The sequence below is a fragment of the Aotus nancymaae genome, unplaced genomic scaffold (assembly GCF_030222135.1).
Source record: "Aotus nancymaae isolate 86718 unplaced genomic scaffold, 86718_ANA_hifiasm-v0.15.2.pri h1tg000029l, whole genome shotgun sequence".
Lineage (NCBI taxonomy): Eukaryota > Metazoa > Chordata > Mammalia > Primates > Aotidae > Aotus > Aotus nancymaae.
In genome coordinates, this window is record NW_026988442.1 from 86,756,517 (window position 1) to 86,780,793 (window position 24,277).

At 45.3% G+C, this 24,277-nt stretch overlaps 1 protein-coding gene across 7 annotated transcripts in view; it reads right to left on the reverse strand.

The window, feature by feature from the left end:
- Positions 1-227: 227 nt before the first annotated feature.
- Positions 228-24,277, reverse strand: part of CLASP1 (cytoplasmic linker associated protein 1) — a 284,571-nt gene continuing 260,521 nt past the window's right edge. For all 7 annotated transcript variants that reach the window (XM_064382842.1, XM_064382848.1, XM_064382847.1 and 4 more), the window contains 3 exons: positions 10,853-11,059; positions 9,096-9,212; positions 228-3,387 (listed from right to left, as the gene is read on the reverse strand). In XM_064382842.1, coding sequence (XP_064238912.1) covers positions 3,301-3,387; positions 9,096-9,212; positions 10,853-11,059 — 411 coding nt within the window. In that variant the 3' untranslated portion in view covers positions 228-3,300. The remainder of the gene's footprint in view (positions 3,388-9,095; positions 9,213-10,852; positions 11,060-24,277) is intronic.

The window sequence follows — 24,277 nt, forward strand, 5'->3', positions numbered from 1 at the left end:
TGTTGCCCAGGCTGGTCTTAAACTCCTGAGCTCAAGTGATCCGCTCGCCTCGGCCTCCCAGAATGCAGGGATTACAAAGGTTGACCTCTTGATGTCGCGAGGGGAAAGAGCTCTCCTGATGTACTCCTCCTTGATCCTTTATCGAAACGGCTGTGTTCTGATGGCAGGGAGAGCAGATCAGCTGTCTGCAGGGCATGGTGGTGATACAGACATCATCAAGCACAACGCTGAATTAAGTCTCATTTATTCTAGGGCAAACTCAAAAGGGTTTTTTTTTTTTTGTTTTCTTTTTTAGCAAATCCTAGCACATTATTAACAAAAAAATCTGTACATTTGCCATGATACACTTGAAAGTGAAACAAATAAGATATAAATACAGATATGGATGTAACATGAAAAAGCCCAAAAAAACCCAAAAAAACAAAAAAACCCTCCCAATCTGGGGGTGTGGGGACCATGCGTGTGAACACAGTGCCAACGAAACGATTTTGGTGGCTGATATTTTTCAGAGCATTTTTAAAATTTCCAAACATCATCGTTAGCAAAGTCCTGGCGGGATTCTACAAAGTTCTTATTTGCTGACCTTTAAAGTGTAACATTATGCTTGATAAATAAAGGGTGGCAGGGAAAGAAAAAGACTGATGAGACAATGAAGTCAGTCGCATTACCTGCACAGGGTGGTAAGCTAGTGAGGCGCATAGAAAAGGCAGGCCCGTGGCATCTGCCGCAGGTCCGGGAAGCACACACAGTGCACTTGAAGGAAGCTGCGTGCCCCGAGGGCCGGCCGCACCCTGCCCAGACCCTGGCTGCAGGGGAGGCAGCAGCTTGAAGGAAGCAGGAAGTCCGACTGCCAGGCCCACAGTGGAGCAGCAGGGGTCCCAGGGCCCTGGCCAGTCAGGTAGACAGGGAGGCAGAGACAGGCTTAGGTGCTCTGCTCTTCCGTGTTCTGTTTTTCATTGGAACAGGGGCCCTGCAGGGAGGCGGCGGCAAGGCAAGGCAGCTGCAGCTGTCAGGGTCTGGGGGGCGAAGGTGGGCTCGGCACCCTCCCAGTGAGGTGGTGGCGGCATGCGAGTCTCCTCGGCGCGGCGGCAGCAGTTTTCAGATTGAGGCCAAGAGACCTGTGACGTGATTGTATCTCTCTCTAAGTCAGGAGACTGAAGATTGGGCAAGTGACATTCGAGGCTAGCCCTTGGTGAGTACTATGAGGACGTCCAATAATGTTCGAGATCCTTTCTAAGTACACTGGGGCCTGGGGGGCCTTCTGGGAGTCAAAGAGCTCAAGGAGAAGGGTCCTTCTAACTGCATTAGGCATAAAGGAACTCATGGATAACCTAGCCTGACACACATTCCTACAACGGAGGGATCAACAAAAGACTCCCTAACTCACCTGTAGAGTGTAAAAAAGAAATACCGGTAATTCATGACATACTAACAAACAAACAGTATTTAGCAACGAAAGGCCTGGTCCTGCTATATTTTCATCCAAAGCCAGTCAGTGATACCCAACCCCTTGAAATGTACCCCTCAAGTTCCCTAAACAGCAGCACTGAGGTACCACACGTGTAAAGTGCACACACGCACACGCGCACACACACGCGCGCACACACACACACACACACACACACAGGTCAGCACCCTGGCTTTATTGTTCCTGGGCATTATGGGGCCTTCATTTTCAGTGCATGTTTCCAAATACAACATCAGTCTTTCCCAGCTTCCTACAGCCAATCCAGAGGGCCAGGGCAGAGGGGTCTGTGGAAGTGGCGGCGAGAATCACGTGCTCTGGCACTGGCCTCTGCTTTCAGTGCTAGGAGTTGCAGTGGGCTCTGCACCGGAATAGCAAATACCTTATTAGAATTAATCTCGAAGCATTTTCCTTATGGAAAAATCAGTTCAATTCATAGGACCTAATACAACAGTAAGACACAATAGAAGTCCTCATGATTAAGAATTTCCATTTGGCTTAAGAATTTTACTCAAAATTTATTTAACCAGACTCCAAACCTCTAGTTACTTTTATTGGAGTGATTAGGTTCTAAAGATGTTTTTAAAGGGGGCCTAGTGGTTCCTTGAGGAAGGAAGAGAGACTCTAAATGTGTGTGTGTGTTTTCAAAGTGTGTTTCTAATCCTGTTTTTCTGCAATCTGCAGAAAAATTACTTTTTCCTTAAACAGTCACTATTTCATCAACAGACATTCAAGGAACTACTTCAGCTTATAAAATTTAAAAAATTAACTGTGATATCCAGTCTCTCTAGGCTTCTTTGCTCTTCATCGCACATTAAACGGAGAAGAACTAAGATGGTACAGATGCCATTTCCCAGATTAACTGAGACTATGTTAGAACTGAACAGCTTGAGGACAGCGTCGGGGAGAGGAAAGAAGTTGGTGCTAAATCCGAATCACCAAGTAGCCCAGGGATGAGGGTCCTGGCAGAACCCCTGTGATAACAGTGTTCCCAAGGACCTCAGCAGTAAAGATGAAAGACTTCTCTTTGATCTTCTGTGCTTCGTGAACTGCCATCTCAGGCGTCCCTAAATGATGCCATACATTTATCTTATTGTAGTGTCCAGATTTAAACTTGAAGAATTCCTTTGCATGGAAGCTCTGGGGTAAGGACCTCGTCTGTGGAGTTGATTAGGGAGGGCTGGAAGGAGACTGAGGGGATGCACTTCTGATTCTACGCTAAAAGCCAGGGTGGTTGGCCTCCAGTCTGGATAAGACAAGCGAAATTCCCAGCGTTTGTTAAAAGGCCATCTTCAGACTGTTCTTGCCAAGACTTGATTCCCATTTTTAGTAGGTCTCAGAACACAGCTTAAAGACATATCACCTTTCATGGTGTCAACTGTGAAAGGGGCCCCACACAGACCATACTCACAAGAAAACAGGCTAAGGAGGAGGAACACAAAGTAACACACCCCACACCCCCAAATCTGTTATTAACTGAATAAAAAGATGCTACTTTCTACCAAGTAGTGGCCAGAGCGCTCTGATTTTTAGAAACTGCACCCCACACGCACGGTTTCACCATCTCAGCAGGCTGCACAAGACACGTTTCAGTATGGCTCCTTTCTGTTCTTACTCCTTTTGTTTTGTATGAAGACTGCAATACAGGCCTTGCTTCCTTTACATTCAATACCAGTAAGATTCTACAGAAAAGCTGGAAGGGACTAAAATACTGATTGTAATAAATATTTATGGGCCTCCTTGTACTGACTGGGCAGCCGATGAAGGGGTAGGGAGAGGTCTCTGAGAGGCACCACCGATTGCTTCTGGGTCTACGCAAGAGACAGGCGCTGCTATTAGCTGTGCGTGGAGACATCGGAGGAGGAGCTGCTGTTGCTGTTGGTGGTCTGGGCCCTCTTTATATATAAGTTTAGTAGCTTCATCTGAAAAGAGAAGATGAAAATGAATTAGCAGCAAGAAAAGCTATCGGAAAGTAGAAAACAGGAAGAAGACTCACAGGTGACAGTAAGAACACAGCAAGTCCCTTAGTCCCCTTGGTTGCGGAATTCATTATAAAAACATGTTCTGAGTGCCTGCTGCTCATCCAACGCATCTGCCAGGTGCTAGGGCCGCAGAGGGAGAAAGGAGGAGAAGGAAAAGCAGTGGGCAATTACAACGCCAGGTGTCACAACCAAGTGGGCCGCAGCAGCTCCTGAGAAAGGGACACGAGGGGCAGGGCCACACATCTCAAGGGCGACTGCGGCCAAAGGCTCCATCAGAGCCAGGGGAAGAGAAGCGTGAGAGCCCCGCTCCGCAAGTGTAAAGTGGCTGGGCCAAGTTCAGAGGGCAAATCCTCTAACCTTCACACCTTCAGCCTCTGGCATAGCTGGGACTACAGGCATGTGCCACATGCCTGGCAGTACTTTAAATGTAAATGGATTAAACTCTTCAATCAAAAGACAGAAATGGGCAGAATGGATAAACATGTGATCCAATTATGCTGTCTATAAGAAATGCACTTTAGATCCAAAGACACAAATGGACTGAAAACGACAGGATATAAAAAGATATTCCACGAAATAGTAACCAAAGAGAGCAAGACTGGGTATACTAATATCAGACAAAACAGACTTTACATCAAAAAAGCTTCTGGAGATAAGACTTTAATACCAAACCCTCAATAATGGACAGAAGAACCAGACAGATGATAAGCAAGGAAACAGAGGACTTAATGCAATAGACCAACTTGATCTAACAGATGCATATGAAAGTCAACAACAGAACATACATTCTTCTCAAGGGACACATTAAGCTTCAATAGATTTTAAAAGGTATCATACAAAGTATCTTTCCCAACCACAACGAAATGAAATAAGAAATCAATAATAGAAGGAAAACTAAAAAATTCATAAATTTATAAAAATTGAGTAACATATTCTTAAACAACCAATGGGTAAAGGAGAGATCCTAAGGTAAACTAGAAAACATATTTAAAAAAGAAAAATTTTTTTTGAGACAGGGTCTCACTCTGGCCCAGGCTGGAGTGCAGTGGCACAATCCTGGCTCACCGCAGTCTTGACCTCCCAGGCTCAGATGATCCTCCCACCTTAGCTTCCTGACTAGTTGGGACCACAGGTGCACACCACCATGCCCAGCTAATTTTTGTATTTTTGTGTGATGGGGTTTTGCCATGTTGCCTAGGCTGCTCTTGAACTCCTGGGCTCAAGCAATCCTCCGGCCTCGGCTTCCCAAAGTGCTGGGATTACTACCGTGAGCCACCACACCTGGCCTTAGAAAACATTTTGAGACAAATGAAAATGAAAAGACAACTTTCGGGAGGCAGCAAAAGCAGTGCTGAAGAGGAAAATTTATAGTTATAAATGCTTAAATTAAAAAAGAAAGTTCTCTAATCAACAACCTAAACTTTATACCTTAAGGAACTAGAAAAAAAGAACCAAACTCAAAGCTAGCCGGAGAAAACAATAAAGAGATAAACAAAATAGAGAAAATTGGCTGGGCATGGTCACGCCTAAAATCTCAGCACTGTAGGGGCTGAGGTGGGAGAATCGTTTGAAACCAGTTCAAGACCAGACTGGCAACATAGTGAGACCCTATCTCTACAAAAAATAAAAACATTAGCTGTGATTACGTGTGCCTGTAATCCCAGCCACTCGGGGAGGATGCCTTGAGTCCAGGAGGCCAAGGGTGCCAGTGAGTCATGTTGTGCCACTACACTCCAGCCTGGGTGGCAACACACAGACACACAGACACACACACACACACTTTTAATTAATTCTTTTTGTACAGATGTGTATATATTTATTGCTGTTGCCCAGGCTGGTTTGGAGCTCCTGGCTTCAAGTGACCCTCCCAAAGTGCTGGAATTACAGGCATGAGCCACCACTCCTGGCCCAGTCAAATAATTTTCAGCAAGCGTGCTAAGACCATTCAATGGGAAAGGATAATCTTTTTAACAGATGAGAAATCGCCATCAGGTATTTATTTTCAACAAATGAGACACCCATTAGGATGACTCTTAGAAATGATTAGAAATATCAGTTGTCAGTGTGATAGGAAAAAAATAATAAAAAAAGAAATAATTAGAAATAAATTAGAAAAGTGAAAAATAAATAAAAAATAAAAACATAAAATAACAAATGTTGGTGAGGATGTGGAGAAATCAGAATCTTTGTGCGCTACTGGTCAGAATGTAAAATGTGCAATCTCTGTGGAAAACAGTAGCGAAGTTTCTCTAAACATTAAAGACTTGAACAGGTACACCAGTGTTCACAGAAGCATTATTCACGAGAGCCAGGAGGTGGAAGCCACCCAGGGTCTGTCAACAGATGAGCAGATAAACAAAGCATGCTATCTACACACAATGGACTATCATCCAGTCTTGAAAAGTAAGGACATTCTGACAAATGCTGCAACATGGATAAGCCCTGAGGACATTATGATAAGTGAAGTAAGTCAGCCACAAAGGACACATATGATGTAATTCCACTTATATGAGATACCTAGGGCAGTCAAATTCACAGAGACGGAAAGCAGAATGGTGGATGCCAGGGGTTGGGAAAGGAGGAAATAGCAAATTATTGTTTAATGGGTTCAAAGGTTCAGTTTTGTAAAATGAAAAAAGTTTCGAAGATGGATGGTGGTGATGGTTATATAACAATATGAACCAAACGCTTAAAAACAGTTACGATGGGCTGGACATGGTGGCTCATGCCTATAATCCTAGCATTTTGTAAGGCCGAGGTGGGCGGATCACTTGAGGTCAAGAGTTTGAGACCAGCCTGGCCAAAGTGGTGAAACCTCGTCTTTACTAAAAATGCAAAAATCAACTGGGCGTGATGGCAGGCGCCTGTAGTCCCAGCTACTCTGGAGGCTGAAGCAGGACAACCATTCGAACCCAGGAGGTGGAGGTTGCAGTGAGCCGAGATCGCACCACTGCACTCCAGCCTGGGTGACAGAATGAGACTTTGTCTCAAAAAAAAAAAAAAAAAAAAAAAAGTTAGGATGGTAAATTTCGTTATATTATACCACAATAAAAAGACTGTATTAGAGAGGAGAAAAAGAAAAGAATGCTTGTTCAAGGTCATAAAACTAGTAAGTGGGGAGCAGAGACCAGAAGGCAAGCTGAGCCCAAAGCTAGTGTTGCTGCCATAGCAATGGGCATCTCTCCAAATGTACCATATAGGATCCTTCCCCTCATCAGACCTCTTTCTACAGACCCTGGTATCATTTATTAACCTCATTAAGCAAAGGGAGAGGGTGTTCTGATAGGCGTGTAACACTGGAAAACAGGGAGCCATGGCTTGATTCTTTTTGTTTCTAGTCAAAGAAATTGAGACAGACAGCACCAGGCTCTGCCAGCTACCCATCTGGTGAGGAAGGGAGGGACTTTGTATTAAAAGATGTGTACCTGAGTCTACGAAGTCTATATGAACACACCAGAGCTATTACATTAAAAAAATTTAGGCTGGGTATGGTGGCTCACACCTGTAATCCCAGTACTCTGGGAGGCTGAGGTGGGAGGATCACTTGAGGTCAGGAGTTCGAGACCAGACTAGCCAACAGGGCAAAACCTCGTTTCCACTAAAAATACAAAAACTTAACCAGGCGTGGGGGTGCACACCTATAATCCCAGCTACGTGGGAGGCTGAGGCAGAAGAATTGCTTGAACCTGGGAGACAGAGGTTGCAGTAAGCCAAGATTGTGCCACTGCACTCCAGCCTGGGTGACAAAGCGAGGTTCTGTCTCAAAATTAATTAATTAATTAATTAATTAAAAAAATTTAGTGGCTGGATGAACTAGGCTACCAAAGCAGAAAGATGTGAAGGCCAGTCTCTCCAAACCCCTGAGCCAACGGAGGTTGTAACTGGGGGAGGGAAGGCTCTGGCTCCTGGTCAGGAACATGGGCTCTGGACCCAAAGCATCACCAAGAGTGGGAGCAGCAGGTCAACTGCCAAATGGGGAGATCAAACACCTGGATTTTCTGTCCCTTCTCCAAAGGGTCAAATGAGATGATGAGACAACTCTCTTACTTAGAAAAGTAAAAAGTGCCAGACAAAACCAAGGTGTGACTCGTGTTATTTTTGGATGAATGCTCCGTTTTATAAATCTAATTCCCTTTGTGAATTGTATCTCCTAGGTCCTCCCAGGCAGCATGAATCACCTACAAATCCCAGATGGAGGTAGGGGGAGGGAGGAGGGCTGGGGGACTTCTCCTCAGTGTTTTTCAGGTAATTAGGGAGGGGATCTGATGAGGAGCCTATGCAGGAGTGGGGAGAGGAGGAGGAACTGGAGAACAGAATCAGGTCGCTCCCGAACCACGCACTGCACGCCTGCCTCATACACCTCTTCCAGCCTATCTGCTTATTCCTGTTTACAAAAAGAGGAAAGTGTCTCCTCTTTTTGTGGTTCTCAACCAGAGGTGATTATTTTGCCCCGCGGAGGGTATCTGGCCATGTGTGAGATAGCAGTGACGGTCACATTGGCAGGGGGCGCTATTGGCACATGTCCGTATAGACAGTGGTGGTCAGAGATGCTGCTTAAGCTTCCTACCACACACAGGACAGCCCACCTCAACAAGGTGGCCCGAAGTGTCAACAGAACCAAGGTGGAGAAACCCTGCTGTCAACACCCCAGCCAGAGCTTTGCTTCCCCAGAACTGCAGAAGCAAGGCTCCGGCTATGACGCTCACCAGCTGTGTCAAAGCAACAGCTCAATCTGAAATGAAATGGGCCCCTCCTCTCGTAAGAGCAGAAGCTTCTGGTTTCGTGCTTTCCACTGGCTTCATCTGACAGAGTGGTTTATACAAAAAGAAGGGCGGGGATTTCAAACTCCACAGAGATGTGCCTTCCCCACAGGCAGCCCTGAGGTCCCAGGCCCAGCTGGCCTCCTCTCCGGGAGTTAAGGCTTCGTCTCTTCACTGTGCCTCTCCTGCCACAGCATGAGGCAAGGTTTTTAATCTGTTCTCACCAGCCTAGCATGTCAAATTTGAGTTTTTTTTTTATTAAAACCAATAAATAGTCTAGCCACTCTCATTTTCAATGACATCCATTTTGGTCTATCTTTTCCCCCTAATTCCAGACACCCTTAAAGGAACATGAGAGGCAGCAGTGTAAGAAGTCTGCCTCCTGGAGTCAGGTCTATGTGCCCTGGGGCAGGTTAAGGGGGATGACTATGCTTATCCCCCAGGGATGCTGCCATAAACACGAGTCAGTGCGCACAGTTGCCCTGCTGGCCATGGCAGGCTAGGGTGAGAGCCAGCTGCTGCCACTACCGATGCCCATGAGGGACTCAGCTCTGATTCAGCAATGCTAAGCAAGCAGGTAAATTTCTTTATTGTTTCCATGAAAAATCACCTGGTTTCTAAATAAGTTGGAAATAAACTAGCAGCTCAAAATCAGCATTTCATAAACAGGAGTGAAGGCAGACTATGTTGTATAAAGTCAGTGTTACCTTAAATTGATTTCACTGTACAGTTCCTTTTTATATTTAGAAAAATGCTTTTGGAGAAATAAGGCCCAGCTAAAACACAATGAGCAAAACCTGTCTGGAATCCAGAGCTGCAGTCAAATGGACTTATGACAAGCTGGCAGAGCCCAGGTGAGCGTATCAGCCCAGGTAACACTATACATACCTTGCTCCCCGTGAGCTGTGCGAGGTGAGGTTTCAGGTCTTCTCCGATTACGGAATAAATTGCCACTAAGCAAAACACGCTAGCCTTCCGCACACTACTTTCGGTGTTGTCATAACCCTAGAGAGCCAGGAGGGAACACAAAAAGGAAACCAGATCAGAGATTCATTCCACAGTCAACATCTCATCAACGTTTCCACAAACGCCCTCAGAGTTCAACCTTGGACTTGTCAGTAACAACCGGGATAGACCTCAGCCCTGCAATGGAATCCAGAGAGCTTTCACCCCAAAGAGGTCACAACTTTGCCTCAAGAGCAATTTGGTTTCTGGGGTGTGAAAGCAGGAGGCTGGCGAGTCCCAGGCTGGTCTCTGCATCTGCACAGGCGCCACCTGTAACAAGCTGCCACCCAAGAAACATTGTAGGGGAGAGAGAATGAGAAAAGGGAATGAAGGGGAAAGTTAAGTTGCTTTGTTACCATTTCTCCCAAAGGTAAAGCAAACTTCCTTGTGAAAATGCCTTTAAAGAAATGAGAACAACATCACTCACTCTTGTGAGCAAAACCCCTCTACCCTCCACTGATTGCTGGGGAACATCTGGTGCCAGCCCCTGATGTCCATGTCCCATTTTTTTTTAAGAGGGAGTTTCACTCTTGCTTCCCAGGCTGGAGTGCAATGGTGCGATCTCGGCTCACTGCAACTTCTGCCTCCTGGATTCAAGTGATTCTCCTGCCTCAACCTCCTGAGTAGCTGGGATTACATGTGTGTGCCAACATGCCTGGCTACTTTTTATATTTTTAGTAGAGACGGGGTTTCTCAGTATTGGTCAGGCTGGTCTCAAACTCCTGACCTTGATTCGCCTTCCTCAGCCTCCCAAAGTGCTGGGATTACAGGCGTGAGCCACCGCATCCGGCTGTCCATGTCCCTTTGCAACTGGACCTCCATCTACCTGTCAGCCTCATCCTGGCCCACACCCAGCTGGGGCTACCTGCTGCTGTTCTCCAGACAGCCCGGGACTCTTCAGCCTCTGTGCCTTTCTCTTTGTTTGGAATAATCTAGTCCTCAAAGGTTATATGTTTAATCCCCAACCCAAGCACCCAGCAAACAGCAGCATTTATTAAATATGATGCTGACTCCTCTCTACCTTTCCCCAGTGAAACTCCCTCCCTTGCCAAGGGCCAACTAGAAACCACCTCTTCTACGGACCCTCTCGGTCCCCCAGCCCAACCTGGAAACCACTTCGCTACTGTCATGTAGCCCACGGCAACATCTGTAATTGTCTGCGTGGCTGCACAGTAGGCTGAAAATCCTGAGGCAGTCCACACGGTGGAACGCAGCTGCTTTCTGCCAGTCTGTCTTACTCACTGCCTCATGCTTAGAAGAGTTTCCGTAAGTATTTGGGGGCTGCACGAGACCAAGGACCATTGTTTGATTTACACCCCATGGTCCACCTCGCCCAGGGCTGGGGCTACAGCAGGTGTGCAATAAGGGTTTGTTGAAGGAGTGGACCAAAAAATGATCAAAATATGTTTACAGTAAACAGAAAGTTCATTCTGTGAGCTGCCAGGTAAGTCTTCTCAGTGCATTCAGGAGAGGGGGTGAGCTGGAAGGCTGTGAAGTGTCCCTGCCACACGGCCTCACAGGTCCCGCCTGGTTTCTCCTACCCGTCCCTGCCAGTGAAGGGGGAGCACAAAGCACTTACATTACTTCCAGTGAGGTAGCCCACACAGGCTGGGGACAGGCAAACCAACACGAGGACCTACCTGCAGCAAGCCTGGGATGATGTCGGCGAGGAGCTGCAGCAACGACTCCTTGGCAATCCTCTCTACGACTTTGGTCTGCATCTTGATGGCAGCAAGGTTGATGGGATAGTCGGCCGTCTGGATGATGGGGCAGAGCACCTTGATGCACTGCTCCGGGTGGATGGAACTGGCCAGTGTGGACGCAGCCTCCTCAGCTGCTCTCACCACCTGAAACACCCGGTTTCCCCAAAGAGTGAGCTCTGCATGCCATACAAGGCAAAAGACCAAACATCACTTCTGTCTGATTTCAGAGGCCAAAGAATAATGACCTCACTCAATGTCAGATGGCAGCCATTGCTCATCTGTCTCAATTGTTAAAGTAAACACAGAGGGGTTTGCAGGGTGATTTTAAAGGGGAGTGTGGGCCTCGGAAAGGCAGGTCTGAGCGATTCTGATAAAAACCTTAGAAAAGTGGTACTCCAAGTACAGCCCCCGCTCAGCCGCTCATTTGGAAATGGAACTTCTCAGGCCCACCCAGACCTGCTCACTCAGAGGTGGGCCCCAACTGGAGGAGGGGGTGCAGTGAGCTGTGTTGGTAAGCAGCAGGTGACTCCTATACACACTAAAATTGAGAACCTTTGCCTTAGAAGACTAGGACCTGAATACAGAAAGGCTTCCCAATGGCTTGTGGGACACCCATAAATGGAGCATCTGGAAAGAGGTCTGGAGGAAATCAGAGTGACTTCAATGCTGGCACTTCCTGGAAGAGGCCCACCTGCCAGGCAGCTGGGAAGGTGCAGAGAGAAGACCCTGGAAGGGTTTTCCTGAGAAGTCTCTTCTGGAAAGTTGCTTTTCTAGGACTCTGTGCTCACAATGCCCCCTTTGCCTTCCATTTTTAGGGAAGTATATGAAATGACTCATGGTCAAAGGAGCAGCCTCTGACCTCCGGAGGGCCACAAGACCCTCTTATAATAAAGATGGAAGCTAAATGCAAAACCCAGTGAGGAAGAAGGAAGACAGCAGAAGGCCTGATGAAAAAGCCTGGGCCTCAGGCTCAGGGAGCAAGTCCCAGTCACACTAGTCCCCACGCTAACACTCCATGTCCTCATCTGCAAAACAGGGATGTTTGGTGATGTCACAGAGAATGAATGGTGAGCAGTACTCAAGATATAGTAGACAGTCAGTCAAGGATGCTTACTACTATCAATGGCACAGAGTACATAAATTATACAAATGATATATACAGATAGACACCAGGCTATACGCACATGCATTTTCTTACCAAGTACAACAGAACTCGAATACTTTTCCCCTATTGCCAGCCCTGGCTGGGCTGGTCATTCCACTGAGATTCCTCTCTGCATTATGTTCTACTACTCAAAATAACTCAGCTCTAACTTCATATAACAAAAAGGTAAAGACTACCAGCCCATGGCTTCAGTCATCCCAGCCCTTGTGATGAAGCAAGACAGGCCCATGGCAACAGCATACGGACCATCTGGAAATCTGCTTCTAGTTATGGGCATGAAGTGGGTGAAGAAGTCTGTAGAAGCCAGGGAGTGTGGGGAAACAGACAGGAAACCTACAGAGAGGCCACCTGAGCTGTGTAGCAGACAGGCCCATGCTTGGGCTCAGAGACCACACACGTTGTTTTGGGTCACTTTGGGGCCCTCGCTGAGGCTCCTCCTGGGGCTCTGGGAAGAGGCTGTGGCTCCAGATGAGGCTCAGCTTCACCTTCAGCCCAGGGCTGCTCTGCCCCACGAACAGGGCTCACTTCAGGGAGTGTGCGTGAGTCCATGTGTCTGCTCTGCTCTGTGGAATGGTAAAGGGAAATTTTTTCCAACACTAGACAGCCGAGTTCATCTCATTAACAACGGACACGTTTGGGGCCAGCCGTGCTGCTGATGGTGGGTTTTTCACTATGAAGCTCCATATGAGCTTTGGCTACTCACACCCACTACCTGGCACTTATCACTACAAAACTCCTGGAAGAAAGCGCACCAAGGGTTAACGCTCTTTCTCTCAGGGCGGTGAGATTGTGGGTAATTTTATTTTCCTCTTCATACTTTTTAGATAGAAAAATTGCAATGAACGTTAGGTTGGTGCAAAAGTAGTGCGGTTTTTACCATTACAATATAAGCTTTGTAGCAAGGAAAATGTATTCCAGAAAATTGACTTGAACTGTTTTGAGGCCAGGGAAAGCTGGCAGCCCAGCCCTGGCTCAGGGTGGAAGGTGGCAGGGCGGTGCACCTGAGCAGGCCGCACCTTGTTCGTCTTCCTGAAGGGAACCCCACCCCAGCATACGGGAGGTGCTCTGTGGCGAAGCCAGCACAATCATCATGACTATTCCTGCTGAGCTCCCACCATCTCCATAAAACCCTTCTGCTGAACTACAAAACTCACTGTCCCTCAGATGTGGCTGACACACGTGCCCCAACCCCCGCCCCCGGGCCTCCCTATCAGACCGGCGACACTTTCCCCCAACTTCTGTTCTTCTGTCTGTGACACTCATATGGCACCATATGTAGATGGCTTTGTATTTTTGGTGGTATTTCCATGCATGTTTCTACTTATCAAACAGCCAGGAGCTGAAATGTTTCTGTTATACCTAAGCACCCAGGAAGCTGGGCATTTACCAGTTCAGTACTTACTAATGGACTGAGAATTCATTCTCCTGTCTGAGAATATGTCCCACTTAAAGAGGCCCTACCTCCCTCAATTCTTTCTTGTTGGAGGCCTTTTGTACTTTCCCTGGGAAGACCTGCTAAGTCCTTGCAGCACTGAGGAAAGACTAGGATTCTCATGAAATAAGATCACCACATCCATCACCATGTAGCCAGCACCCTAGAGTGGCCACAATGCAGCCACCTGGCTGGGATTATGTATGAATCCGTGATGCAGGCCCGGATCAGGATGGCTTAAGGGTAACTACTGTGTATAGGTCAGAGCACCTAAGATTCATCTGTACTCACTATGTATGTGAAGGTCAGGCTTGAGGACAAAGCACTGTAGAAAGGCAATTTTATTTTATTTATATTTTTTCTTTCCTTTTTTTTTTTTTTTTTAATATACTTGGGATGATCCAGGTGAAGGCAATTTTATTTTTTAAAGTCATGTCCAACTCTCAAGCACCTCATAAGATTCTTTCCTCTCATTTGTGTTCTGTGTGCACGTTTGTTTACCCCACACTGACCAGGTGCCTCCTGTGTGTCAGGGACTGAGCTCCAGCTCAGGCCACAGAGCTGAGAAGGACTGGGCCATGCTCTCGTGGTTCAGGGCACGGTGAGGGTAGTCCATGCAGAAGGACAGCACGAGGGTGCGGAGGCCCAGGAAGGAGCCAGATGGCAGAGACCTGCTGCCTGATGCACTTCCTGTGCACGGCCAGGATTAGACAGGAGGAGGCCGGTGAAGGATAGAAAAAGAATGGATGTGTGCAGAAGGCTTCTCTGGTGTTCTGCAGGCCTTCCTCCAGCTCAAGGGCCCTCGGCCATGCACAGCCAGCCTCCTTTGCTTGCCTCGTCCAGGCACTTCAGTAGCAGACCTTCCCTTGCCAGCAAAAGTGTTAACTTAGACTCAACATTTACGACATCTCACTCCATGTCACAAACATACAGGAAGGAGACTATCTGAAGGAAGCCCACTGGGATTTCTTTTTCTTGCCAACTCAAACTCCTGCCAAAGGTAGCTTTTTCCACACAGGTCACCTGAAAGCACCCTAATGTGTACACATGACCTTTAAGTTTTCCACCACGACAAGGGCCACCTCCAGAGTTAGATGAACACATTCTCAGCATCTGGGAGAAGTACAGGAGACAAATCTTCATTTAATATTCTGGCAAAAAACTGCCTTGGTCTGAGCTTCCATTTTTTAATAAAAACTCCTAAAATGAGGATTTTAAGGCATCTACTTTCACAATTACCTGAGTTAAGAGAGCTAAGACGTAAACCAGCTTGGTATATTTTAGCTATAAAACACACGATGGCTAGGCCAGAGACGGAGGCTCACGCCTGTAACCCCAGCTACTTGGAAGGCTGTGCTGGGTGGATCACTTGAACCCAGGAATTTGAGACCAGCCTGGGCAACATGGAGAAACCCCATTTCAAACAAAAACAAAAGCAACAAACAAAACAAAACACAAACTAAGTGTTGGTGGAGGAATGACACCAGAGTGGAGCTCAGCAGCAGAGGTGCCACCGGAAGGCAAAGCAGCTGAGCCAGGAGCTCCTCAGTTGCTGGAGGTTGAGGGGAGGGGAGCAGAGCTCTGTGACTCTGAGACTCCACGGAGGCCCAGTCATCACACTGAATGTTCTAAGAATGGGTAACACTGTTAAGCCAGCTCCTTCCCTAGGGTCCCGTGCCAACATCACAACGGGTCTTCCCTCTCCAATGACCTCTAAGATGCCCAAGTTTCCTCAGGAAGGCCTGGCTCCTTTCTGCCTATGTGGTCCTTCTTCTCCCTGCCCACACCCTGTCCAGCCATGTCTCTATGCCCCTGGACAAGTTATCCTGAGGACTCACTCACCTCAACCCAACTCCCAGGAAGCCTCATCATGTGTACGCTTTATTCTATCACTGTGGGTAAATATTTTGCTGAAATTGTCTCTCCCACTAGACTAAAAGTTCCTTGAAGGCAAGATCCTATCTCAGCCATCTTTCTATCCCCATGCCTGGCACAGCACCCAGTATACATACACCAGGTGCTCAATAAATAGCTGTTGAATTAATTTCCCCATAGCATGTACATGCATGCATGCTTGCATATACACACACACACACACACACACACACACACACACACACACACACACACACACACACAGAGTCTTGCTCTGTTGCCCAGGCTGGAGTGCGATGGTGTGATGGTGTGATGATGACTCACTGCAGCCTCGATCTCCTGGGCTCAAGAGATCCTCCTACCTTAGCTTCCCAAGTAGGTGGGATTACAGGCACATGTAATAATAAGTTTTTTGTAGGGGTCTCACTATGTGAGATGGGGTCTTGCTATATTACCCAAGCTGATCTCAAATGATCTGCCCACCTCAGCCCCCCAAAATGCTGGGATTACAGGCATGAACCACCACATCCAGCCCAATGTACATATTTTTAACGCTCATGACTCACAAAGTCACATCTGGAGCATGCCACAGTGACTTGCATTTACACTTTTCCTAAGAAGCTAGCACAGAAAACGAGGAGCAAGGCAGGATATCTACAAATGATCAACTTGGGCTGTGGAAAAATCAACTGTAGAAGACCCAGAGAGTCCCATTCCAGGTGACACCCTGGAAAAGCAACAGACTAGTTCTTTGGAAAAGAGACTTCAGCTCAGGTTTTTCCTGTTGCCAGTTGTCTGACGAGGACTGGCGTTGTTTCTTGGAAGAGCTCCGTCCGGTAATGGGTTACCTCAGACAGGGTGCTCTTCTTCCTCCTCTGTTTGCAAGGGTCCCCAGGGCTTCTCTGAGTCCGTGTGTGTTTGGGAAAGCCAAGCACGTGATGCACACCTATATGGCTGAGTTACACACAGCTGAGTGGAGGGTGAAAAGTGGAAGGAGACAGTTCCTCTCTTTTCTAATCAGGCCCAGCAATGAAACCATGCTCAGAAACTGCTGGCTTTCTACTGTAAGAAATCACTGCCCAAGTATCACAACACCTTGCCTGAGAGCTGAGGAACTTTTAGGACTCTGTTTTTAGACCTGGGGAAGAAATAAAAGGTCAGAAAACACTGGATGATTCTGTAGTGTATCAAAGTTAGAAAACACTGATGCACAGGAGTCGATGTCTGAGATCCCCTGGAAGGTGGGAGGCAGCTCGGTGGGTGAAAAGAACATGGCTTTGGAGACAGAATTCAAGAGTCGACAGCATCACTTTCCGGGTTCAACAGGAGCAAGCTAAGGCCTCCTGGCACTCTTCAGGTTTGCAACAAGGATTAGTGAGACAAGGCAATCAATTTCCGGGTTCATGGTGAGAACTCTCGGTTTTCCTTCTCTACTCCCCATCTCCTGCACTCTACTGCCATTCAGGTGAAAGTTAATTATCCTATGGTGAGCCTCTGGGAAAAAGGCTGTTTCAGATCTGCTGAGCTAAAACCCAAATACAAGGACGCCTTCATCTTATAAAAATCCAGGAATTCTAGATGTGGCCTGCATGAAGCATTTGGTCAAATGTATCTATTACTTATTTTGAGACAGAGTCTTGCTCTGTCACCCAGGCTGGAATGCAGTAGCGTGATCTTGGTGGAAGCCTCCTGGGTTCAAGCAATTCTCATGCCTCAGTCTCTTGAGTAGCTGGGACTATAGGTGCATACCAACACGCCTGGCTAATTTTTTTGTATTTTTAACAACATGGGGTTCCACCATGTTGGCCAGGCTGGTCTCAAACTCCTGGCCTTAAGTGATCTGCCTGCCTCAGCCTTCCAAAGTGCTGGGATTACAGGTGTGAGCCACTGCGCCTGGACGATCAAATGTATTTAACATGAATGAAGGCTTTGGTTCTAAAATGTCTGAAAATAAAATGTCAGAAGCTGCACATTAAGATAGGTAGTTTGAGGTCCTCTTTTTCACTGGGGTTAGAGAAAGTTTCCCAAGACAGACACTGGTTTTGGCAAGGCAGGTGGGTGTTCTCAACTTCCTTCTATATGCCAACTCCTGGCTTTGGCGAGCTGCCTGAATCAGGGTGAACTTTAGGTTTTGCCCGTGTTCTATGTAACACAAGAAGCAAAGATTATAAATGTAAGCAAACAGACAGCAAAAGTCAACACAGGCAGCAGAAACAAAGGAAGACAATACTACTTAGTACACAAGGTGGCCAGAAGTGGCAAAGATTTAGAAAGGGGTGAGGGACTATTCAAAGAGGACAGGATCAAGAAGACTTCTGGGTTATAATCTGCCTTGAAGTCATCAAAAACGGTTCCAATTCTGCTACAGTCTCATTAGAAACAGACGATTTCTCCCCTTTTCAAAGTGAGTGAAATAATAGTGTCTAGCTAAGAAAAGCGTAATTTTCACATCTAGGTTTTTAAAAATGGGATCATTACTCTGAATACTGATGAACGTTTGCCTAAAGGTTTCTTTCTTTTAGCACATAAAGTTTTCAAAATTTCAACTGTATGTTTTAGGTTCACAAGGTTTGATCTGGCTCTGTCACAATACACCAGAATAACTGGTTGAGTTTAAAAAAAAAAAAAAGCAAAGGTCCAGGAACAACGATGGCTGGAATCAAAGAACTCTTCACAGCAAAGTGTCCCCAGCTTAGCGCCTCAATTGTGTGGAAGCTAAGGAAGATGTTAGCGCCACCTTCTGGGAAAGGCCAGAAAGACCTTACAAAAATTGACCCGCAGTTTAAGTATCCACCAAGTGTACTACGGAAAAACAACCAATGCCCCAGGTTGGCACTGACATGGTCCTGGGATTTATGGTGAAGTGCCAGCCTGGTCCTGAACCTGGGACAAGAGTCCTCACTTAGTTAGGCTCAGTCCCATGGGAAGGGAGAAGAAAAGTTCCAGGCTGTAAGTCTGGAGATGAGTTTTGCCTCTGGTTCTGGCATCAACTAGCCATGTGAGCTTGAGGTAAATTTCTTCACTTTCTATGCCTCAGTTTTCCTCTTCAGTAAAATGAAAGAGAGAACCTGAAACAATTATTATAAAAGTATTTCAGATTTAAAAATCTTACCACCCAGCCCTACCTGATGAGTATTTTCCCCTGAGAAATGTGCATGCACAAAATTCCAGGGAGCTCTGAAGATCCTGAGGAGTAGTGTCTCTGTGAAATGACCTCTAACAAGGCAGTCATCACATTCCTGCCTGGAAAAGTAGATTCAGGGCAACACGATGTATATCTTCAAATGTGGTCAGGCTCTTAGGTGGGAGATTTATTCTGTTCTACTCTAAGGGGTAGAATTAGGGCCAACAGGGGCAAATCATGATGAGAAGGAGTCGGCAGAGGGGCTGGGAGCCCAGGAGGTGGTGTGTTCTGCTGTCCCGGAGATGCTGCAGAGGCTGGGCTGGCCTCTCAGGAGGTACTCAGCATCAGATGGGAAGCTGGACAGCACATATAAGGCTCCTCTTCCGCATCCTAATTCCAGTATCCATCTCTAAAAACCCATGGCATTTCCTAGCCTAACACTGACAATGTACCAGCTACCCCAGCAAAAACACGGACGAATTCCAAACAAAGCATACGAATTCCAAACAAAGAAATACAAGTCGTATTTCTGACTGGTGTTTAGAGTTTACTCAATTGCATATAATAGCCTCTTAGATGTATTTAGAGAAATGCAGTTATATATGCTTTATGTAGAATTTTAAAAACTTGATAAAAATTCTATTCAAAATCAGTCTACTTTCTTCAATGGAAGAGTATAAAAAGGATACTATCTTTAATTTTCAACAATGTCAACCACCTTACCTCACTTGACTTTAATGCTGGCCTCTCAGGGAAGGGTATAAAGCCCCTGCCCTCCACCTCCTACCCCGCATACAAGCGCTTTAAATATCCAGAGAATGTCTGTGACTTGTCCACAATCACAACCCATGAGTTGGCAAAAGCAGCATGTGAACACAGGCCTTCAACCCCCAAACTTGAAGGTTTTAAGATTAAGCAATGGCTCTTTCTGAAGTTACAAGAGCTAAAGGGCAGGAGTCACATCTGGCTTCTATGAGGGTCAGTTTATCAGCGAGGCGGAACTACTCCCCTACCCGCTGAATAACAGCAGGAGCAGCCACCGCCATAGCTGCTACTCAGAACTAGACACCATGCCTGGCACTTTACAGGCCCGTGAGGTGGGCTATGGTTCTTCACTCAACATAGCAGAACACGAGGGCTCAGAAAACGGTAAGTCTCCCGCCATCTTGGCTCAGCAGAGTTCAACCCAGGAGTGTCTTCCAAGCCCATGCTTTCTCCCTTGGCCACGTGGCCTTGGCTCCTAGCTAGAGTTCTCTCCCTATCTGCTCCTTCTCAGCCCATCTTAGGTTCTAACTCCCTGAGAAACTTTTCCTTAACTATTCTAGCCCACTCCTAAACTCCTGGTGCACTTCGCTTTGAACCACATATGACTCTTTGCTTTAACCTCAACTAAACTATAAGGCTCTTGAAGACTACAGTACACCACTACCCATCAATAATAAAACATCTATTAGAGTTCGTAATATTCGTGTGACTGCTGGCTCAGTAACTTGAAACCTCTCGACGAAGCCATACAGGTTTTGTTTTTGTCTTTTTATTAAAAAGCAAAAGCCTATAAAGGAAATGAGGCTTCTGGTCATTTCCTAAGGTTGGGCTTGGGGAAAAGTGAAAATTTAGAATTTGAGGATTCAGGTTACTCAACAGCAACTTGTATTATCTTGAGGCTGGATGAAACACAGATAATCATCTAGTCCACTTGCTAGGAAAAGAGATAAGGAAAAACCAAGGTACAGAGGGGTAAAGGCATTTCTCCAGAGTTCATGCAGTGTATTACTTCCCAGTGCCCACTGATACAAATGACTGCTGCCCTGACGGGCATCTAAGGGCCATTCCTGAGCACAGGGGGTCTGGCTGAGATGAAGTCAGCTACTGATTCTAGTTGGTATTTGATAATACCCCTTCTCTGGCACACCGGTGCTTCTCTCTGGCTACAGCATTTGTCTAAAGGACTGCATCAGACACCATGCTGGCTGGGTGAATCAGAAACCAGAAGTTCCCAGGAAGTTCTCTTTTCTTTTATAAATAACTTTGGCCTGATTTTGCCATTTTAATTCTTTAAAGTCACAAAATAAAAAAGTTAACTAGAAATGATTTAGAAATAAAACCCCTGTAGATATAATAACTGGTGGTTTTATATTATCTAAGAATCAAACTTCCTAAAACAAGCCAAACTACTTGAAGCTGGATTCTGGTGCCTCAAACACCACGACCTTTGGTGATCCAGCACAGTGACATGAATGATGCTAATATTTCCCTCTTTTAATACACAAATGTAACTGAACATTCACTAATGTGGCAAAGTTCAGAATAAGCTATGTCTAATGATTAGAAAGCCTCAGTTACAGAATATCTTCAAAAAACAGAGTTGGTGCTTCTTTCAAGTTTAAATTTAAAAAAATTAAAAAAAAAAAGATAACAAAAATTTAAAAAAAATGAAAAAAGAGGAGGCTGAGGCAGGAGAATTGCCTGAACCCGGGAGGCGGAGGTTGCGGTGAGCTGAGATCGTGCCATTGCACTCCAGCCTGGGTAACAAGAGCGAAACTCCGTCCCAAAAAAAAAACAAAAAAAAAAAAAAAAACAAAAAAAAACAAAAAACAAATCAAAAAGATAACAAAAAGAAAAAAGAAAGAAAAAAAAGTTTAAATAAAACATTCACTGTGAACTTCAACATTATGGGTACTATATGCATATCATGATAAGTGGCAGCAACAAATATTCTTGCATTAAGTGTGCATAAAATGATTGATAATTACTGCATCAACTGTTTCCTGAGAAACGGGCACCTCTGAAATGAATAAGGACATCTAAGAACAGTTTTATGTAGCAATATTTGCATAGCGTATGACAATTTTAAAAGCATATTTCTTTATCATAATATCTTTCATTCTTACAAAAAGAACTGCTTATCCAGAGTTATACTGAGATAATGAAACTGAGAACAGCTGGAGAACAGCAGATGCAGGACTAAAAACCAGGTTTTCTGCTTCAAGATTTGTATCTCACACTGACCCCAGAATCTCTTTGTAGTATCAACTCCCTTATCTAATCCTCTCTTCCCAATCACCAAAGGAGAGGTTCTGTACCAGCTCTAACAAACAGATTACAAATTCCGAAATAAAAAGAGTTCAAATTAATGGAGTTCTCTTGGAAACAGAAAACAGGCTCAACATTTTAAAAGGTCCCTCTCAAGGCTTAGCCCTCTAAAGTATTTGCTAAATGCTAACACGACTGCAAACCACAGAAACTTCATTAATGAGGCACTGAAACTCAATAGCAAAATTTGTTTACTAAAAAGATAAAAAAGAACTCAGATAATGAAAGAGACTTATTCAAATAAGGACTATGAAAACATTATGTCTAAGCTCAGAAATGTCAACTTTTAAAATAAAAACTCTAAATTGGTGTCCAAATCCTCCATCCATCTTGCATGTACATGATCTCGTAGAGAACATGTACATTAGCTTTGGATGAATGGAGTCTGAGACAGATTTGGCACTTGGTACATTTTCAGGGTGTAAGAAACATATTCTGCACATATAGCTCCTTTTAAAAGAAACTGAGAGGCAGATGCTTGCTTATATGATGAGAAAATGAGGCATCAGCCCCTACCTCATCCAGCTTCCCTAATAGCTCGTGACAAATTTCAGTTTACAGAAATTGTATTTCAAGAAGCTGTCCTTCCTTGCTGCAGTCACGTAGTCAGAGCCATAGTGCACATGCTGGTGTGGGAACATCACGCTGGCAGAGGGAGGGCAGCTGGTGCCAATGTCTATAAAAGCAGCCCCATGTTAACCTGCCAGGTCTCATGTTCTTCATCTCCTGCGGAAGCCCAGGTTTTGTTTGGAATAGAAAACCAACTAGCTTCTTATTGAGAAGGAAGTTCCAAGAAAGCTCACTCTGGGATGAACATACTTTCGAAGTATTAATAAGACAGGAAAATAGATTATGTCTTTGTATGAATAACAAGTAAGTCTAGATATGTTTCAGATCCTTTTCAATAAATGTTTGGAGTCATAAGAACTGAATGAAATGATGAGAAAATGGAGGGACTAGAGAACTGTTACGTGCGATATTAATATGCCAACAAGACGCCTACAACACAAACTTCATATGCATCTAAGCCTTCTGTCCTAAAAAATAGCAAGAAGGAAGGGAAAAAGATTGGTTAAAATAAGAGGAAGGTAAGAAGAACTTCAAGGAAAAAGGAAGGAAAAAGAAAAACCCAACCCCAAACCTAAACATGCAGGTGCCTGAGTTATTATACATATAGTAGCTCCTGGCAAAGTGACAGAGTGAAGTTTTATAAGGAAACTCCAAGGGCAATGAGTCAAGGTGAGTCAAAGTATGCAAAGCAGGAAGGCCTGCCAATGCAGGCTCTGTTCCCAAACACATCTCCTCCACCGGCTCGACCACGAGTCAGCAACAGCAGCATGGGGACCCTTGGACCTGAGCGCTGCTAAGTTTATTTTAAGCAGGATATATTTTCTGCTCTTTTCCCTTGGGCAATTTAAAGGGCCTCATACCTGAGAATTTTCTCTCCTAAATTTCCAATTTTGCAGGAAAAAAAAGATCTCCCAAGAAAACAGTAAATAGTAAATCAATTACTTAATTTTGTTCGCTTATACTTCTTAGGACTCACTTTAAAGACAGGTATCTTCCAACCGCAGAGTCAGTAAGTGCACGCCAAGACACCATGGACAGCTTGGCATTTCATTTAAATGCCAAGTCCAAATATGTACTGCCTCATGAAAACAACTGATATCATCTCTATGTAAAAGAACATCAGGTCAGGTGCGGTTGCTCATGCCTGTAGTCCCAGCTACTCAGGAGGATTGCTTGAGCCTGGGAGGTGGAGGTTACAGTGAGCACGCGTTGTGCCACTGCACTCCAGCCTGGGTGACAGAACGAGACCCTGTCTCAAAAACAGAGCAAAATGAAACAAAATAAAAAGAACACCATTTTAATTTCACTTTTTGATCATGTATTCTCACTAAGGAGAAGCAATTACGGTTTAAAAAAGTTAGCACAAGCCAGTGGCCCCTTAAGACAGAAAACCTAGCTAGTATCTCAGTTCTGCCATTAGTAACTGCTGTGCATACAGTTCCTCCAGGACAAGCGCAGCCCAACACAAATTCATAAACTTTCTTAAAACATTATGAAAATTTTTTGTAATTTTTTTAGGCTCATCAGCTATCATTAGTGCATTTTATGTGTGGTCTAAGACAATTCTTCCAGCATGGCCCAGGGAAGCCAAAAGATTGGACACCCCTGCTCCAAGACCTTCCTTCCCCACCTGGGAATCACTATGTTGATCATAGTAGCTCAGCTGGTCTTCATGTTTTTTAAATGAGTTATTATAAATGAAAAGTGCTTTGTTCAAATATGAGTGATTATCACCATCATGCAACCAAGCTAGGTTTCGGAAACCCAGTTACTATAGTCTGAAAACACATCCATCCCCTGTGTATTGTGTGCTGTTTTCCTGGACTGGCAGGTGGAGAGGCCTAGTCTGAGGACAAGACCCTTGCCCTTGCTGAGCTACAACTGTGGTGGAGATTTGAAGAGGTCAAATCAGTCCCTGCTCAAGCAGCCACACCAATGCCAAACAGAACTATGATCTAGGGTCTGACTCTTAATGTAGATGGAAGAACTGCATTAATTATAACTCCCTTAATCCATGAGTGTGCTCATACGAGAGTCACACATGAGCCAAGAGATCAAACTGAGCAGGTAGTTATGTCTCACTGGGGTCAAACCCATTACCCG